The sequence below is a fragment of the Pipistrellus kuhlii genome, unplaced genomic scaffold, assembly GCF_014108245.1.
Source record: "Pipistrellus kuhlii isolate mPipKuh1 unplaced genomic scaffold, mPipKuh1.p scaffold_m20_p_7, whole genome shotgun sequence".
Classification (NCBI taxonomy): Eukaryota; Metazoa; Chordata; class Mammalia; order Chiroptera; family Vespertilionidae; genus Pipistrellus; species Pipistrellus kuhlii.
The window spans coordinates 34,726,983-34,748,330 of NW_023425573.1; the positions used below are offsets into that span (position 1 = coordinate 34,726,983).

General features: G+C 38.0%; 1 protein-coding gene across 1 annotated transcript in view; it reads left to right on the forward strand.

Moving 5' to 3' along the window:
• PDE11A (phosphodiesterase 11A) overlaps nt 1-21,348 on the forward strand; it is a 265,912-nt gene that overhangs the window by 12,277 nt on the left and 232,287 nt on the right. The window contains exon 2 of the mRNA XM_045575416.1: nt 20,784-20,942. Coding sequence (XP_045431372.1) covers nt 20,784-20,942 — 159 coding nt within the window. The remainder of the gene's footprint in view (nt 1-20,783; nt 20,943-21,348) is intronic.

Below are 21,348 nucleotides of genomic sequence, written 5' to 3' on the forward strand. Positions count from 1 at the left end.
TTTAAAGTTTTAATAACAGCTATAATAGAATTAAGAACTGTAGGCTTGGCATAGTGTGGGAAAGATTATCCCAGGGTTGCTAACAAAACCAGTCTAGATTTTTATTCTCTTGTGCATAAGGTCTCCTGGAAAAGTGAAGCTGTGTTCCCATCTTGAATGGCCCCCTTTATGGAGTACCCATATTTCCCTCCTAGTCTCTTTCCTCCTTTTACTTCCGGAGGACCATTGAGTGAGAGGGTGTACATGCTGGGCAGTGGTTAAGGCTGGCTTTTTTCTGTCTTCAGGTGTGTGAGATTGGGGCCAAGCTCTTCTCTCTCTTTTCCTCTTTTTGGAGCATTGTCTTTGAAAGCCCAAGATAGCCACAGGACCATACAGATTACCATTCAGAGAAACAAGGAGAGCAGCCAGTGGCAGTGAATGTGCCAGGCACTGACCCAGTAGGCAGAGGAGCACAGAACCTCTTGAGAAGAGGCTGATAGCACAGCTGGGAGCAAAGTATCTCTACCCATTCTGCTCTGCCACCATTTCTCAAATGAAGAAACAAGAGGAATAGCTTCTGATTTGGTCCCTCTTTTTTAACCATGTCTGCTGTGAGCCCACGGCATAGCCATGGAGGAACGGAACTGGCAATCAGAGAGAGCCTCCTGAGTTAAAATAGGAAGGGCAGGAAAACACTTCTCTGTCTTTGAATTGACTAAATTGAGGTGATCTGCCACACTAAATTAAAGAGTGAAAAGGTCAGCCGAGGAAAGAGAGATCACTGTCATTTCAGGGAAGTTTTATACCTAAAACCTTGAGTTTCTGTTAAAGAAATAACCAGTTTTACTCTTTAGAGATAGCCTTGAAATAATCAGGATCATGTATTCATATATGTAGCCATGTATTATAAAACTATTCATCACTTCTTATAGGAAGCCTGTACAATTAATGCAAAATTCTATGAAAATCATGTAATGCAAAATGATATGAAAAGATATGAGGGTATAAAATGAAATAGATGTGCTTTCTCTCTAACAAGTAAAACCAAAATTTACTTCTAAGCCATCTCTTTATTCGTGGCTACTTTTATTTATTTATTATTTATTATTATTATTATTATTATTATTTTTTACTCGTGGCTATTGATCTGACCCTCCTCCTTCAATGCTAACTTAGCTCCCACCAGTGTATTTGGAATGCAGTAAGTCCTTGGTAAATCATGTTTAAATGAATGGAAGAGCCCTTATTACAGCTTTTTATTTCATCTCAAGAGTGACATGCACTGTTGGAACCATTTGGAACCATTGTGTTTGGTAGAGTGTCTCAACGGTGGCACTGTTGGCATTTTGGTTTGGATAATTCTTTGTTGTGGAGATTGCTGACTGAACTGTAGGATGCTTAACAGCATCCCTGGCCTCTACCCACTAGGTTCTTGCCCAGTCATGACAAGAACTAATAATAATGTCACCAAACACTGTCAAATGTCCATTGGGGCAAAATCTTCCCCCTGCTCCTTTGGAAACCATGGATGTAGGACAATTTGGCAATACTCAAGTACTGCCTTAAGAATAGTCATAACTTCTGATGTAGCAATTCCAGATTGCCCTAAGGAAATTTTTATGGTTAGGTGCAAACATTTTTCTATATGAATACTCATTGTAATGTTACTTAAAATAGTGTAAAATTACCAACCTGACATTCAACTAAAGGGTTGCATAAATAGATTATGGTACATCATAAAATAGATTATTTAGTCACAAAATATTTAGAGAAACATATTTCAAAATGAATAGCATTGTCCTAGTTGGTTTGGCTCAGTGAATAGAGTGTTGGCCTGCAGACTGAAGGGTCTCAGGTTCGATTCTGGCCAAGGGCACATGCCCGGGTTGCATCCAGGTTGCGGGCTCCATCCTCCCCAGTAGGGGGCGTGCAAGAGGCAGCTAATTAATGATTCTCTCTCATTGATGTTTCTATCTCTCTATCCCTCTTCCTTCCTCTCTGAAATCAATAAAAAAATTAAAAAAACAAAACAAAAACAAACAGCAACAACGACAAAAAAACCAATAGCATTCCAGTTTTTTAACAATAACAACAAGAGCCCGAGGGGAGGAGTTGAGTTCAGAATCAGTCTGGATTTGTTTTCCAGTTCCATCACCCAAGAGTTGCCTCATATTTGACTTCTCCAGTTGTTCCATTCTGCAATCCTCAAATGGGTAACAATGACCTATCTTCAAAGGTCATTGTCAGGATTAAATGAAATTATGTATAAAAAGTGCTTATCATGCTATTTGATATATAATGAGGACTCAGTAAAAAAGTGATTGGACTAGTGCCTGTGGAGAGGCTGGAAGATGATATAGCAAAACATTAATAGAGGTGATCTCTCAGAGTGGTGGGCTGACTTTTCTCTTTACTTTTTTTGTGCTTTCTTGTATGTATTTTCCCAAAGTTTTTACGTAACTATGGATTAATAACATGATGTTTGCTTTAAGAGACACACTTTCTCACCTCACAGTGGTAACACAACAGAATTTTATTCCTCACTCATCAAAAGCTCAGCACAGGTCTTTCTGATTGGCAGGTAGCACTCCTACAACACTGGATTCCTTTCTTCCCAGGCTTCCAACAACTTCAATGTGGGTTTCCCAGGTTGTTCCCAGCACCAACATCTAGTCAGCAGATATGTAGAGGGCCTCCTGGGAAGGCACATGGACATTCTTTAAATTGTCAGCTGAGCCGGAGGCACTGGCAGAGTCCTTTCCGGGGGTGTGTCGTGTCTCTCTCCCCCCCCTCAATGCCTTCTGGGTGTGTTATTCAGTTTCTGACTTACCTTTGTCCAGATGTCAGCAGTGCCGGGTCTAGATATGTAAATCCAGTAATGCTTATAGGACTCTCTTTCACGGCCTGCGTAGAAAGAGTTCCAATTCAGGGTTCAGGTTCTGGAGAAGGGCCACACACAAATGAAAAGAGACTTGAAGAAATTCAATTTGGCCATTTGGGGGGCCAGGCGGTAGTCCAACTCTAGTGGGAGAACTACTACTGCTCCGGCCCTGCCATCCCCTTTTATTAAGACATCTTAAGCAACATAAACAGAAATTTACATGTAGCCCTTAGGCAGGAAATAACAGAAACTTGTAGATTCTGCTTCAGCTAACAAAATCTCAACTAAAGGTTAGAGCAATTAAGGTTTTTGACCACCCTTCCTGGCTTCCTGTCAATATCTCTTTTTCAGTGAAACTGATTTGGTTTCCAGCAATGCTAGGGCCTAGTTAAGAATGCAAATAAGTTCCTTTGAACCTAAATTTTGGTGTTACTTCCTGGTATTTTGGGATATAAAAATAAACCTGCTGTGTAGCTCCGGTGCTTGCTCCCTCTCCATCAGAGAGAATGGTGCCCACTTAGCGCCCAGCTTTATAAATCTATTTCTGCCTCTTGGTCTCTTTCTTTCTTTAATTTCTTAATCCCCAAGCTCCTCCACTCAGTAATCCATCTGTTTCCTTTTCCATGATGGAGATGGACACAGAAAAGAAACACCCCACACACAGATGAGGGGGAAAGACATGAACAAATAAAGTGAGACATTTTGTAGGTCAGGTTTGGAAGTGGCACCCATCATTTCCTGTTCCTGTTTTATTGTATTTTTAGATTCTAGAACTTTGGCATGTGGTCATACCTAACTGTAGGGAGGCTGGCAAATGTAGTTCAGCCTTGTTCCAAAGTGGATCCCATACAGCCAATACATGCAGCTCAAAGTCTAGGACCTTCAAGTGGTGAGCTATCTTCTCTAGCAGGTACTCCTGGTTTTCACAGTCTAGGGCTCGTGTGCTTGATTAATTCCCCACAACACAATTTGAGAGGAAAACCAGGTGGGCTTTGGAATACCTTAACGACACGGGGAAGAGATTCTTGCTGTTTTATTTTTCATTGTTGAAAATGGATTGGAGACTGGGACTCTAGAGGGAGGAAATTTGCTAAGGAGATTGTTGCCTCTAAGCTCAAAGGTCTGAGGGGGTGAGGCTAGACCTGGCTACATGATTTGTGGGAGACAGTGGTAGTGGTCAGGGAAATCAATACCCCTGTGCCAGCTACCTTGACCCATGACAGCTTAACAACTCCAAAGGATTGCAATCTCTGTGACAGAACATGTCCTGGACCTGGTTGGGGGTAGGTGAAAGGTACCACATAGTTGCTTACTGAATAGTGGTACTGTCTTCCTGAGAAGGGGTTAGCCAGTGCCTTGCTCCACCCTGAGATACCACAGGGCCTCTGAGTCTTCTCATTCGCATGACCTCACTGGGAATGGAGGGCAACAGCAGAATATGGGCATCCACCCTTTTCATACTCCACCAACCTAACCCTGTTGCAACCCTAGATAGAAAGAAGTGGATATCATGAGACTTTGGCAGAGACCAGAGGCTGGGGAGGCTGGACTGTGTGTGAGTCCTTGGGGAATGCTGCACCAGACTTCAAGTACAAAACTCAAATTCAACTTAAACTTCAAATGGTGGTGGTGGGGGTGTGTGATGCTTCTCAGCATTTGATCCTGTGAAGCTGCCCTGGTTGCTCTTCTGTAAAGCCATTCCAGGTTCACATACTATGACGTTATAAGAATAAGTAATTGGGATGTCCAATTCCCCATGGAAGTTCATTATTTTTCTACCTACTTCCACATCACTTTGCTCATATGACTCTAGCTATTTATTGCATTTTGGTAATTTAAATTTTGGCTCACATGTCTTTCTATTAGACTATGAACTCCTTGAGGACAAATGCTATGTCTTTCTGAGCTTTGCAGTACTTCCTGTGGGTAGCATGTAGTAGTTAGGTATTCAAGAACTATTTGTTATATTAATAAGTAAGAAAAAGGAAAGTAATTGAGAAGTCAATCACAAGTGCAAGTGTCCTAGGTACTACTACTAGGTTACAAAGTCAGATTACGACCAAGGATTTACCTAATGATATTGACCTTACGCCAAGGGTCCTTTCATGTTCTTATACATAGGGATGGATAGGGTTTCTAGGATAAGTGGTCAGTAACAGAGCTGCAGTGTTCCAGGCTGTGAATGTGTTAGAGAAATGAAGACACAAAGAACTAAGCAATTCATCTGCTACCAATAGGGAAGAGAAATGAACAGAGTTGGGAAGATGAAAGCAAGGAAAAAAATAGATTCAGCTATAACTAATATAACAGGCCTGGGGCTTTTGGAAAATAGTGATTATGAAGTTAATAATGGCAACTTGGGAGCAAAGGAGTTGTATTCTGCTTTTCATGTTTACTTGAATAGCAAGTAGAATGATTTGCTAGGGAGAGTATAACACCTCAGACTGGGAGCTCTCTGGTTGAGAGGAGGGGTAATTTAAACCAAATTAATGTGTAGAGGGAATCCAGCACCAAGCCTTTGATGAAAGCAAATGAAGCAGCAGCACCACCAACACCTCCATTTCCCCCAAAGAACGAAATGTATTTATGTTTCTCTAGTCTGTACTTATTTCCTGGAAGTATTCTCCAAGATTGTCAGATTCCTTTTTAGACTCTAGATATTATTATTATTATTATTATTATTATTATTATTATTATTTGTGTGTGTGTGTGTGTTAACTGGTTTTATAGAGAAAGGGAGGTGACAGAGATAGAAACATCAATGATGAGAGAGAATCATTAATTGGCTGCTTCTTGCACACCTGGTACTGGGGATCCAGCCAGAAACCTGGGCATGTGCCCTGACCAGGAAAAGAAGCATGAACTCCAGATTCATAGGTTGATGCTCAACCACTGAGCCCTACCAGCTCGAGCTAGATATTTTTATTTGAATCATCCATCATTACTGTGGAAAATACTCAATCCTTTGAGAAGTATGAGATTCCTGTGTTAAATAGTGAAATGACATTTCCAAAGACAATGATCACAATTGTTAATGCTCCAAAACTCAGGGAACAATAACACATTCACTTAACATATGAGCCACTGGCTTGCTCAACCTCTTTATTTTTCCTCTATCTTCCTATATTTCCTTTTCTCTCTCCAATTCTCTGTCTTGTGCTTTCCATTTTCTCATTTCTGACATCCCATCTCTATCTTCCTTTTTTGTAAATTGCTTGCCCTTGTCCCTCCCAACTTTTTTTCTTTTCTTTCTCCTTTCCCATCCTCCCTCCCATCTCCTATCCTTCATCATGCCTGTCTCTTTTTCCTTATTCTTTCTTCTCTTTTTGTCCCTGTCCTCTTCTCCCCCTCTCGGACATGAATGACCTTAACCTAAAATGGGTGTAACATGAAAATAAGTATTTGTTCCCAGTTTTTAATTTAAAATCAAAATGTTAAATCTCATAGGCTACCCTCACAAAACAACAGAGTTTTTTTTTTTTTTTTTTTTTTTTTTTGCCATAAGGCCTGTGATTGTACCTTTCTAATTTTAAAATCAAGCACATGAAATATTTGTTTTTCTTTTAAAACACACAGGTTTTAATTATATTTCAAACTGTTACTCCATGTGGCCCTTGGCTGTAATTTGTTTCCTGTGGGTCATGCCAGGCAATATGAAAAAGACCTTGCCCCTCAAGTACATTCTAAGTAGAACACATGCCAGGGAAATTAGTATTAAAAAACTTGGTATACCGACATCCAAACTTTTATTAAAATGAGAACAATGATAAATATTATTTCTTTGATGTGTCTCTTAGCCTACTATCCACCAGGAATTCTTCACAATAGCAATCAGTAGTTACCAGGCTAGCAATTCTCAGGCTTTGATTAAGGTCTTGTCTCACTTACCCTATAGTTCTTGGTAGTGAATGTCCCCTGGAGGGTTCTTTTTTTTCCCTTTTATACACAGAAAAGAAATATTTTCCCTTCACCTGAATCCACCAGGAAGCGTGTGGGATTTAAGCACCTCTGTTTCCCCTCAATGTGTTAACTCTCTGAGACTTGCTTAGTCATTTATAAAATTTGGCCACAGGACTTGCTGCCTTTCGTGATGATCCATCAAAGGGAAAGTCAACCACACTTTGTAAGCTGTGTGGCTTCGTTCCTAGAGCTGACAGGATCTCTTGACTGAAAACCACATCGAACCTTAACTTCTGCATCTTGCTTCATTATTTCCAGCGGAACATAATGTCTGGCTTGTGTGTGGAATTTTTTGTTTGTTGTTTTGTTTTAATTTCTCCAGATTTTATGAAAGATAATTTTTTCCTTCCTCGATAAAGGAATTCATTTATTATGAATGCATTTCTAATTCTCAAAAACCTAAACTGTACAAAGCTAATATACTGTAATAGGCTAGTTTTTCAACATTTGAAATAGAAACTTGAATAAATGAATATTAGACTACATTTTTTCCCCCTGCATGCTGTCACTTTTGATAAACCACTATTTGCCTAAGGAAATGTGTAGTAAAATATCTATAATAATTTTTATTACACTAGAAATATTAGTTTGTCCATTTTTTGTGTGTGCGTTTTTGCAGAAATTTCATCTTTCAGTTCCTTAGTGCTTATGGAGCTAAAGTAATGTTTCTTGTATTTGAGTATTTATTTGAGCCTGGCATTTTACAGAATTATCTTGTGATCTTTTTTAAAAAAATATTTTTTATTGATTTCAAAGAGGAAGGAAGAAGGAGTGAGAGAGAAACATCAATGATGAGAGAGTATCATTGATTGGCTGCCACCAACATGACCCACACTGTGGATGGAGACCACAACCTGGACATGCACCCTGGCTGGGAATCAAACGGTATCTCTTGGTTCATAAGTCAATGCTCACCTACTGAACCACGCCAGCTGGGCTCTCATATGATCTTCATAACAATCTGGTAGAAAGGTGAAGTTGGTGTTATTCTCTGTATAGATTAGGAATCCAGCCTTTTATAGACTAGGAAGCAAGCATTTTGGCATTTGCCTGAGGACTCAGGGTCAAATGTGTTAGAGTTAGGACTCTGTATTCCTCCATCACTGTTTCTCCCACTCTGGTGCTCTGAGAAGACCAATGAATAACATGTCTCTTCTTTGCCCTGATCTGATTAAGATGATAAATAAGACAAAAAAGGAAACAGGATATTAAAATATTATACTTATAACTTATTAGCAAATATAGGTTTATATTTATGGGCTTATACTTCCAGAATTAGGTAGACCTACCCTCCCAGTTACAGACAATGCTGGATACCTACTAAAGGGACCTATCCCTTTAAAACTTAGATCCTCGAGTAACACAGCAGAGGTATGTTCCTGTGGGAAGCCTGTCTTCAGAAGATTAAGAGCTGCGCTATGTATCTCCTGTTGTCTCCCTAGCACCCTAATGATATAACTTACCCCACTTCCATAGTGAGGAGCAAGAGGTGGGGTCCAAGGCTGAAGCGGTTAAGGGCAATTTCTCCCTATGGAATACGGAGAAGGGGAAAGAGTCATTCCTCCTCTCACCATACCACCTCTCAAATAGATTGTTATATTTGAAACATTGAGATAACCTTTTCTTCCACTACCTTGGCCAGTAACATTCTCCTGCCCCTATCTTATTATCCTTATCCTCAGTGACACAAGCCAGAAACCTAGGCATCATTTTTTCATTCCTTTATTTTATCCACACACTATATTCAAGCTATCAGAAAGTTCTTTTGATTCACTCTTGAAAATAGACCTCAAGTCTCCATTTTTCTCCATGTCAACTGAAATAATTCCAGACCAAATCACAGTATCTTTCACCTAGATTAGTGGTCAGCAAACTCATTAGTCGACAGAGCCAAATATCAATAGTACAATGATTGAAATTTCTTTTGAGAGCCAAATTTTTTAAACTTAAACTTCTAACTCCACTTCTTCAAAATAGACTCGCCCAGGCCATGGTATTTTGTGGAAGAGCCACAAGGGGCCAAAGAGCTGCATGTGGCTCGCGAGCCGCAGTTTGCTGACCATGGACCTACTTAATTGAATCTGCCTCCTAATGGGTTTACATCTACTCTTACCTATTTCCCACACAGAATGGAGATAGAAAGGTGGGGCCAGATTATTGAGGAATTTTTTATTTAGTTACCTTCTCTTTGAAGACAAAGAACAATAGGAGACCCATGAACAGGAAAGGGAAATATATCTGAACTGCCTTGCACTTGTCATCCATGGGAACTTGGGCAAATAACCTGCTCTATTTGCATGGTAACATGTTGTCTTCACATATCTTTGGGAAGGCTGGAGATAAGGCATTCAGCAGTATTTTCATTGTGTGAAAATTATTTGGCTTCAAGCTTGCTTCTGGGTCTTCCTACTAACTGCAGTGGAGGACATAGGCAATTATTACACTGCTAATATAATTTGTTGTTGTGTTTTTAATTAATTCAGGCAAAAACTGATATCATCTGGACTAACCAAACCAGAGAAAAATTAATAGTAATAGGTCACATTTATTGAGTACCATATTTTTTCTGTGTATAAGACACTATTTTTTTCTAAAATCATTAGACTGAAAATTGAGGGAGGTCTCATACACAGAAGTCAGCTGAGGAGAGAGCCATGTGGGTGCATAACTGCCCATACCTTGTCAAACAGGCTTCCTGGAATCACTGGCCTTATTGTTACTGACGTCAGCTGATGCCGTAATTGAAGGTGGAAATGGAGAGTGAGCAGATGCAACAGGTGCTGGAGCGTTCTGAGCCCATAAAGCTGTCAAAAAATAAAAAGATAAATACCTGTAAGCAACTGTCTTATTTGGCAAAATTCAAATTGAGTGTAATCAGCTATGCAAAAGAGCATGGAAATAGAGCTGCAGAGAGACAATTTGGACCTCCTCTCACTGAGTGTATGATCAGACAATGAAGAAAACAGGAAGAACAATTCTTTAAGATGCCAAAAAAGAAGGTCTGAAGAGGAAAACTAGCAAAATGTTTAAAATATTGATTAATTTTGGGTTGGAAAAATGGCGGGCAGGGGCGGGACATCTTATCCTAGGGTCACTTTATACACGGAAAAATACGGTATATTCTATGTGCTATTGGGTCGGCAGCTAAGTAATTGCGGATTCCACACATATGTGGCTTCAGTTGAATTTTTAGGTTTGCAGACGTAGTACAAATGTAAAACACATTTTGTTATTTGATAGTTGGCTATTCAGCTGTTAATCAGTAAAAAAAGTTTTTTGATCTGTTTTGTAGTTTTCGTTTGGCGTTCGTTGAAAAATGGAAAATCAAAAGGAACATTTTCGTCATATTTTGCTTTTTTATTTCCGCAAAGGGAAAAACGCATCGCAAGCTCATAAAAAGTTATGTGCTGTTTATGGTGACGAAGCCTTAAAAGAACGGCAGTGTCAAAATTGGTTTGCCAAATTTTGTTCTGGTGATTTTTCACTCAAAGATGAAAAACGCTCTGGTTGTCCAGTTGAAGTTGATGACGCCCTAATCAAAGCAATAATCAATTCGGACTGTCACAGTACAACACGTGAGATTGCAGAGAAGCTTCATGTATCACATACATGCATTGAAAATCACTTAAAATAACTTAGCTATGTTCAAAAACTCGATACATGGGTTCCTCACGAACTGAAAGAATCACAGTTAACGCAACGCATTAGCAGCTGGGATTTGCTAAAGAAACGTAATGAAAATGATCCATTTTTAAAACAACTGATAACTGGCGATGAAAAATGGGTTGTTTACAACAATATCAAGCGGAAAAGATCGTGGAGCAGGCCAGGTGAACCAACTCAAACAACATCAAAAGCTGATATTCATCAAAAGAAGGTTTTGTTATCAGTTTGGTGAGATTACAAAGGAATTGTCTACTTTGAACTCTTACCACCCAACCGAACGATCAATTCTGATGTCTACATTGAACAACTAACAAAATTAAACAATGCAGTTGAAGAAAAGCGGCCCGAATTGACAAATCGAAAAGGTGTTGTATTCCATCATGACAATGCAAGGCCACACACATCTTTGGTCACTCGGCAAAAATTAATGGAGCTTGGTTGGGATGTTTTGCCACATCCACCATATAGTCCTGACCTTGCACCATCTGATTACTTTTTGTTTCGATCTTTACAAAACTCCTTGAATGGTAAAAATTTCAATAATGATGATGATGTCAAATCGTACCTGATTCAGTTTTTTGCTAATAAAAACCAGAAGTTTTTTGAACGTGGGATTATGATGCTGCCTGAAAGATGGCAAAAGGTCATTGATCAAAATGGGCAATACATTACAGAATAAAGTTATTTAGTTCCATGAAAAAATTGTCTTTGATTTTCTTTTTAAAATCCGCAATTACTTAGTTGCCTACCCAATAGATTTAGTTACTTCAGTTAATCCTCACATAGCTCTGTGAGGTAAATATCATTGCTTCCCACATTTTACATATGAAGAAACTGGACTTAAAAAAATACATTTTATTGATTTTTTTTTTTTTTTACAGAGAGTAAGGGAGAGGGATAGAGAGTTAGAAACATCGATCAGCTGCCTCCTACACACCTCCTACTGGGGATGTGTCTGCAACCAAGGTACATACCCTTGACTGAAATCAAACCTGGGACCCTTCAGTCCATAGGCCAAAGCTCTATCCACTGAGCCAAACCGGTTAGGGCAGAAACTAGACTTTTGAGAGGTTTAGTAACCTGCCAAGTATACACAGCTAGTAAGTGTCAGAGCCAGATTGCAAACCCACGTTGTCTGACTTGTGTCCAGACTCTATGCTTTTGCTATTATGGGAGATATTAAGGATTATACTCGTGTTATGCTCATATATTCGAGGTCATAATAGTCTTGTTTGTGAAAGAAGGTGGCTCTTTGACAGAATATGAAGTTCAAAAATCTGTTAGAATGCCTTTCAAAGGCTGTGTTAGCAATTCACACTTATTGACATCAGATGATATCAGTTACAAAAATCTCAGCAATCGTATCATGTTAGGAGAGATTGGGACAAGGTGTCTCAAGTAGTGCCTGTTGAAGGCAAATAATAATAGTAGTAATAGCAAACATTTATAAGGAGCACACTATGTGCCAGGCCTTAACTTAAGCACTTTTACACATACTAATTCATTTATTTCACACAACAATTGTATAAGGTAGGTCTACTATCAATTCATTGTACAGTTGAGGAATCTGAGATACAGAGAGGTTAAGTAACTTCCCTAGGATCACACAGCTCTTAAGATCTCCATCTCCAGGCCTTGAACCCAGATAGTTTGGAGCCACAATTTGTGTTCTTAAGTACCACAACCTAGTGCCTCCATTGTGTAATGAGCTATTCAGCATCTTTTCACAATACCCTTTACCAAAGTTATAGGACAACATTGACATAGAATACACAGTTGATATTTTTGGAAACTGGGTTGTGAGTGTGCAACATGGATAGTTTCTTTAAAAATGAAAACATTTTATTTTTCATCACAACTGGACAGTTCTAGAACTTGTTGAGATTTGTTTACATCATTAGCAATCAACTGGAGGAAACTGTTAACAGAGTTCCCAAGATATTTTAGAGATACTGATAATTTTCAAGGCAGAGCTGGAGCACACTATGTTATTCTCTGTAAATCTTATAATTGCATATATCCATTGTAAAGTAAGATATGCACTCTTGTCTGTGAGAAAAGACCTGGAGCTCTGGAGTATTAGAAGCAAGCAAATTATCCTAGAATAAATCACATATTTCTTTTTACTCTGAAACATTTTGGAAAGTATAGGTAGACTGTAAGTAGGGCATCAAAGTTATAAACATAACAGTGATTTATTGGTTCAACAACTCTTTGCTGTTTGACTGGAGGGGAAGCCCTTTAGGTACATTTATTGCTTTAGTCATGGATTGGCTTGATTGCTAAGGAAAGACATCCACGGGAGTAATAACAAATGGTAAGTGGGATAAGAGAGAACATCTCAGAAATAATATCTAGGGAAATCTCACAGAACTCAAGGCAGGAAGTAAATCAAACCTTTTGGGGACAGGACTTGGAAAATGGAGAGTTTTAATGCCTCTAGTTTGATTACATTTATTCTGAATGTGGTTGTATATTTTGTGTCTTTGTATCAGCATTTAATAACATGGTCAGTGTCCCTAAGCATAAATGGCTAATTCTTCAAAATAGTGTAGTATGGTGAAAAGAGTCCAAGCTTTATACTGAAGCTTCTCTGAGTTAGCACTTCAGTTCAGTTATTGGTAAATTACATACATTTTGTAAGTTACCTTCTTTTCGCCTCAGGTTCTTCATGTATACAATGGCACCAACCACACTCACCTTGCGTGGCTGTTGTGATTAGTATATGTATGTAAAACACTGGCACAGATACCAGGTCCATGGTGGGCTTTGAAGAATCATCCAGTTTCAAAATCATTTCAGTTCCTTGGCAATCTAAACAGATCACAAGCCTCATTTAGTACCTCTTTTAAAGCCTAACTTACCACATCAATGCTGGAATAATTGGTATGATGCTGTCTGCTTTATGTTTGTATATTGGCTTAGAAGACCAAGAATGAAAGTCAAAGTCATGAACTGTCTGTTGCTATTGTACAAAGCCAGATTGTGTTGCTGCTCTTTCTTTAAGGCAAGTTTTAGAGTCAGTAGAATTCTGACCTGTTTTTTTCTGGGTATATCTATGTCTCAGTCCATTCCATGTCCATGTCCATGTCCATGTCCATATCTATATCTACATATTTGGCTAATATTTTGAATTTAGTGTGAAGGAAGGGCTTAGTGGAGAATTTTCTAAGGAATACATACTATTTATGAGGCCTCAATATGAATCATCTGCTCATGATAGATATGGTCTATGACATTGTTTCTTATAAAAAAAAAAAAGCATACCATTCCTTAAATTCTATTCACAAATGTGCATTGAGTGCTTAATATCAACCAGATATGGTTATATTAGTATTATATAAGGCCACATTGCGTCAACCACCACCAGAAATCGTCTTTATGACAATATTGGTTAGAATCTATGTCTAAAAGCTATCATTCATTTTTATACTGTAAAAGGGAAAAATTATGAAATATTCCACTCCAGCAATTCAAATGATACCTCACCACCCACATGCAAGGGGACCAGTAGCTCCTAATTGCAGAAAGTTGTTTCAGGCTCTGCCTCCCACCAAATGCTCTGAAATTCCCAGTCTTCTTTGAAATAGTATGCCTAGATTGTTCCTCTCTTGCTTGCCCTCTGACTGACAGCATTTTATATGTTCTTGGCTTTCTGATTTGGTCTTCTTTTCAAATGCTAAATTTAGGAGACTAAATTTAGGACCACAAGACAAAGAGCAAATTTTCATTCCAACTATAAGTCTTTGCTAGTTGCTGTGGATCTGGACCCATGTTGTTCCAAGTTTTCATAATTAAGGTTAAGACCACTTGCCTATAAAATCCGAGTGTGTTGTGGAGATTAGGAAAATCAAGCAGTCCTCTATGAATATCCAGCCTCTATTGCCTGTGACCTTGGGTGTATTGCTTAACAGCTCATTTCTGTACGTGTGAAATTCCTACATGTGGTTCCCAGGGTGTTCCCCAGTAGTTGAGCTAGGCTGGACTTAATTTTTTAAAATATATGTTTTATTGATTTTTTTACAGAGAGGAAGAAAGAAGGATAGAGAGTAAGAAACATCGATGAGAGAAAAACATTGATCAGCTGCCTCCCACACACCCCCTACTGGGGATGTGGCCGCAACCAAGGAACATGCCCTTGACCGGAATCAAACCTGGGTCTCTTCAGTCTGCAGGCTGATGCTCTATCCACTGAGCCAAAATGATTTCGGCTGGAATTAATTTTTAAGGTAAAGAGTGTTCTACCCAGGGTGATAATGCTTAAAAAACAAACAAACAAACAAACAAAACAAAACAAAAAACACCTCAGGGCTCTTTAGACTTCTGCTATATCCTGCTAAAAGTATGGGGTGTGCCGGACCAGCATGGCTCAGTGGTTGAGCATTGACCTATGTACCAGGCTGCTATAAATCTTGTCTCTCTCTTTTATTGGCAATCCAATAGTATGACAACTTCTATCTTTTGGAGGACATTTTTGAAGTTACAGCACTTTTTTGAATGGTAATTCCATTACTCCAAAGTAACTATGCTAATTAGTCCTGTTTCTCAACCTCTTTTCTGCATGTCATTTTCTCATGTCATGATAAAATCACTTATAACATGTAGAATATAAGATAACACTGTTTAGTGGTAGTGTGAATACACCAAAACATAATCAATTTCCTATTGAATATTTATTTTTCAAAATTTCCTTATCATAAATTCCTAGAAATGAAATTACTGTATTGAGGATTATAAAAGTCTGAAGGGATTTTGCTACTTAATACCAAATTGCCCTCTCTATATTGCACTAATTTGTATTCCCACCAGCAGTGTATAAAAGTAAACTTTTCACTAAAACTTTCAATAAAGATAGGTATCTTTATATCTTAAATTTTATAGAAAAAAAAACTCTACCTGTTGTTGTAATTTGATAGTTTTTACGTATTTATAGTCCATAGATTTTTTTCTTTTGTTAATTTTCTATTCCTATTCATTGCTTATTTTTCCTCATTGATTTGTAAGAACTGAACACTTTGTCAGCCATACATGTTTAAAAACATTTCCTGATTTTATTTTACTTTTAATTCTCTTTGTATCATTTTTGAGGTACTGAAATGAAAAACTTTTATTAACCAGATTTATCAGTCTTTTTCTTTATGCTTCCTTCCTTTGGTCTAATGGGTTGAAAAACTTTTCCCCTTGTATGCCATGTCTCATACTCTATGAAAAACATAGAGTATGTTTTATGGAATAAATAGGGGCTCTTTGCATCTACATGTTTCCTCATTTGTATGTTCTAAAAACATAATTACAGTTGTGGACATTTTCAGACTTGATGAGTTTGGGCACTTGGCTATAAAGGACACAAAATGGAATTGAGATTGTGGTTAAAGCAACCACTCGTATAGGTTAAATGGTGCTCAAGACTAGTTCTTGGCTTAATCGTGAACAATGGGGAATTTTACTATAACGGTAACACGCTGGGAGAGAAGTCTTACATACATAGGGGATAAAATGGATCTTGTGGCACCCGCTCTTACCAGTCTCTTTGGGGCTGGCTGGGATTGCTGAGTGTAATGAACCTAGCTCTTCTTTCAAGGACCTGAAAGCTCAGACTGCAGAAGTTGGTTCTTTCTGCAATCTTCATTGACCTTGCAGGTGGGACCCCTTTTCTGGGTGTGTGCTCTGTGCCATAACATTCAACTCAGGAACTTACAAAAGAAGATGCACATGCGAGATCCTAGTCAAAAATGTATGCAGTTACTGTTCTCTATGTCGTGGGCACAGTTCTATTGCTAAAAAGCAAAAAATGCTTTTGGCCTTGTGACTTTGTCTTTTTAAACATTAAAAATTATAGCTGATTGTCACACGCAAAAAATAGGTCTGTACAAAAGGCACTCAGAAGATCCTTGGACTTCTGAAGAGCGGTTATAATAAAAATGTCTGAGATAGGAAAATATTATGACATAAAAATGCTAAAAGCTAGAAGAGTCTATCACAATCAAAAGAAACTCATTCCAGATTGTAATGACCTTATTAAAGAAGCCCTTACTTTATTAGAAAACTCTACTACCATTGTAAATAATTTCTTATTTTTTTGATCCAAGGGAGACGAATTAAAAATTGGACACCATTGTCCATGTGATATTTCATTATAAAACTAGAAGCATTTGCTGGTTTCCTATTCAAGTTTACATTTTCAGCAATAAATAGGCTCAATGTTTCTACATTTTTATTGATCCTCTTTCCTCCTTACCTGGCATTCTATGGAGCTTTGCTTGTGAGTGTGGTAAACTCCTGAAGATCTCAGGTTAAAAATTACTGAGCAGAGTACTTTATCCTTACCTAAATAGTCTCTATTTTCCATTCTAACTCCTTTCCCTAATAAATAAATAAATATTCATGCACGGGATAGGGTTCCCTGAGCTCAGTCTGCACCCTCACTCACCTGCCTGCCTGCCTGATCGCCCATAACTGCCTTTGCCTGCCTGCCTGCCTGATCACCCCTAACTGCTCTCCTTTGCTGGCCTGATCTCACCCTCAACTGCCTCTGCCTGCCTGATCACCCCTAACTGCCCTCCTTGCCAGCCTGATCTCGCCCCCAACTGCTCTCTTCTGCCAGCCTAATCATCCATAAGGCCTCCGCCTTGGCCCCCACCACGATGGGTTTGTCTGGAAGGAAGTTGGATGTCCAGAAGATGGCCAGTTGACCCGGTCTAATTAGCATATTGCCTTTTTAGTAGCATAGATAGATTATATAGGATAGGATTTCTTAAATGCGGGGCTGGGAAGCCTTTTTCATCAGGTGGAGATGCTCTTGGAAGACAAAAACACATAATCCCTATATCTGGACTGATAGCCAGCCATATGCACTATACTGCCAAACTGGTCATTAAAAAATTACACTTCTTTCTTATACCTTACACCAAACAGCTGTTTGCCCTTAAAATTCCTCCTCAGCTCCCACCTTAGGCTCTGCCTTTGCAGTTCAACCAGATTAGGTTCTGATTGGTCTGTTTCTATGCCAGTCAGAATCTCTGGGCCTATTAACGGGTCTGATCAGAGAGGTGAGATTTATTAGCAGCCCCAGTGGAGGCCCGAGAGAAAGAGAGGTGCGGCTGCTGACCAGGCCCAGATCAAAAGAAAGAGACAAGTGCTGATCAACAGCTCCATGGACGCTACAGATCAGCCCCTGCTTCTGTCTCCAGGCCTCTCTTTGGGCCTGATCCGCAGCCCCCTTGGCAGTCAGTGCTGGGTCAGGGCACCTGCAGGAGCGGTGGTCAGTGCTGGGTCGCCACATCAACCTAGCACTGACTTCCTTTTTGTCAAGCCTTTGGTCGTTTTAGATGTTACGGACCCTGGGTTTTTATATATTAGGACACACACACACACACACACACACACACACAATTACTTGGGAGATTTTTTTTTGTTGCTGATCTTCAACTAGTTGTTGTTTCTGGCTGTGTGTTTCACAATGGTTTGTTCCCCCACTATTACACTAACTTGTGGTCACTGCTTGGCTAGCAAAACCTATATTTTTGCTATCTTTTGTTTTTGAACTTTCATACCAATGCCCATTATTGATAGATTCAATTTGGGATCTGGTGGAGCCCAAGCACTGGCATTTTGAAAACCTCAACTAATTCTCACATGCAACCAGGGTGGAGAACCACTGATTAGGTCATCAAAGGATGCATCTCACCTTGCTTAATAAATTGATTTATCAACCTTATTGTCTTTATATATAGACTTTCACCTTCATCTCATTCTCCCCATCCCAGTAAATGGCATTTCCATTTATACCGTTTCTCAAATTAAAACCCTGAGATTCATTCTTCTGTCTCTAGTCTTCCATCCCCAACTAATCATCCATCAGGAAATAATATAGACTTAATTTTCAATATATCCATCTAATTCTCCTTACCTCCATTGCCTTTCTCCTAACCCAGACCAACCCCTCACCTTACCTGGATCACTGAAATGTCCTAACTGGATTCCCTATTCCTATTATGTGTCATTTCCCACAAAGTTCTTAATTTTTTAAAAAATGGGCTTTAAATTTTTATTAAAATATGTTTTAAACCTTTAGATAAGAATAGACCACCTATGTTTATAAAATCTTAACATTGTGCTTATTTGCTTCAGTTGTTTATTTTTAAAGAAGGAAAGTTTGTGTTAACATTCAAGCCTCCTCTCTCCCTCCCCCTGATGCCATTTCCTCTCTTCCTCCCTAGAGGTAACCACTTATATACATTTAGAGTTTATTATTCCCATGCATGCTTTATAATTTTGCTTCATATTTGAATCCATATATAATACTTAGTGTTGTTTTAAAATATTGGTACTATTATAAAGAGGATATCAGATTGCAACTTGTTTGTTTCACGTATCATGCTTTAATACTTGTTTATGATAATGAAAGTAGCTTGTTTATTATTTAAATTGTGTATTATGCTATCTAAACAAAAGATCATAATTTGTTTCTTTTTCTATTGACCAACATTCAAAGGCTTTCAACTTTTTCTTTTCACAATTGATGTTGCAGTAAACATTTGTGTATCTGTCTCCCGTACATGTGCAGAGTGTCTCTAAATATATACCAAGGAGTGAAATTCAGGGCCGTCGGGCCTTTTCAACTTTTCTATATTTTGTATAATTGCAGTACATACCATCTTAAAAAACACACTGTTATTTAAAAAAATATCATAAAGCACTTACCAATATGTCTGTATGAAGCAGTGAACAAGAGAGACAAAATCTCTACTGTCTTAAGTCGTACCTACTGGTTGGAAGGGAACAAATGAACTAATAAGATAATTTAAGATAATGCTGAGTGCTGGATAATGACTCATGCAATCCTCTGTTTTAAGATCTTTAATGATTTTTTATTGAATTTAGGATTAATATAACTCTTTTCCAAGCCTATAAAATTGGCATCTCTCCCATTCTCCCCTTTACTGTGTATGCTCTCACCACATTGACTTTTTAATTTTGGGAACTTGCTTATTTCTGCTTCAGGACCTCCTGGAAAGTTCTTTCTACCATTCTTTGGCAATTCTTATTCATGATTCAAGTCACAGCTTTACTTGTTCTGTTTTCTGAGAGAAAGTTGATATTTCCTAACAGAAAGTCTATGTTCAAATTTCTCTAATTGTCCCAAGAATTGTGTAACATTTTTCAATGAAGGATTACACATTTTATTCAGATTCCAAATCTCTTCAGTCTTCTTTACACCAGCACAGCTCCCATGCTTTATTTTATTTTTATTTTAAATATTTTTCATCTCTCACTATATTGACATTTGTGAATAGTCCAGGTCAGGATTTTGAATGACCAACAGCCTGCATTTTTCTTAATTTTCTTGTGATGTTGTGTCCTTTCCATGGGATCTCATCAGGAGGTACAAAATCTTCTTTTGTCTCATTAATGATGATGTTACTTGTTTAAGGTGGTGTCTACTAATCTCTTCATGATAAAGACATCTTTCCTTTTGAATTTAATAAGGAATCTTTAGGGTGTCACAATGAAATTATGTTAATATCCTGTTTAACAACAAACTTTCATCCAATGGTATTAGCCTGTATTGATGGTACTACCTTGTATCTATTATTATTTTGGTAGTTACAATAAATAGATATTATATAATTTCACCATTCCTTCTACATTTTTTAACTGACATTCTATAAAGAAGCCTTTTAACTCCTTCTTCCCTACTGCACTTTTAAAAATTATTTTAAAAGTATCACTATGGGCTCAGAGGTTTGTTTTTTACTGAATCATTTGACTTAAAAGTAAAGTAGTGCTTTTCTGAATATTTTTTCATAGTGCTTAATACATATTTATTATGTATTTTTATATAATACTTCATAACCAAGTATCTATATGAAATAACACATTTTAATAAATAACATAGTGTGGAGTTCCTTTAAAAACACTTGCCCCCTCCCCAATTTTGACATGTAGTCAGGATTAAAGTTCCTCTGTTGGCTAACAACTATGGTAGTGATTTGTTTTCATTTATATTTCTTTAGTGAATTCAACATGAAGTCAATTCTGTTATTGTTATTAAAAATTTGTAGGCTAAAGTTGCCCTTGATAAGGTACCTTACACAGAAATACAGGGGTAGGAAAAGTAGACTTATAGCTGTTTGTATGGAAAAAGACATGCAGGTTATGATTATTGCAATAGCTTTATTAACTATTTCATGTACGTAGTCACAACTGTAAACCTACTTTTACCCACCCTTGTACATTTCTCTCTCCTTTCTGACTGCATATTGCAGTTAATACTCTCTCTCTGTCTTATTTTTAGGATAGAAGATTCAATGATGAAATCGACAAGCTAACTGGATACAAGACAAAATCACTATTGTGCATGCCTATCAGAAGCAGTGATGGTGAGATTATTGGTGTGGCCCAAGCGATAAATAAGATTCCTGAAGGTGCTCCATTTACTGAAGATGATGAAAAAGTAAGATTTCATGCCTTTTGTGACTTTCATTCTCCTTCTTGGTTACTGATTGTTATTCTCCCCGAAAAGGACAGGAATTGTGTGAATAGCTGTTGGATTAGCCCATTCATGAATCAAAGAGCTTTTTCTCATGTTATACGAAATGTAATGGGAGCTTTTTATATTTTACAGAATGTGGTATAATTGAAAATAATTACTTAGTCTTTTTCTTAGCTTGCTTTTCATAACAAGCCTCCATAATATTCTTATTATCCCTGGTCTTTATCTTCCTTATACTAAATAAGCTTTTCAATCAAGGATCACATCACTACCACACGTGGTTCAATGGAAAACAGGAGAGATAGAAAGATTACTGTGTTTCAGAAACTCAGCACTTTCAGTTATATTTTTATAACAACTACAAAGA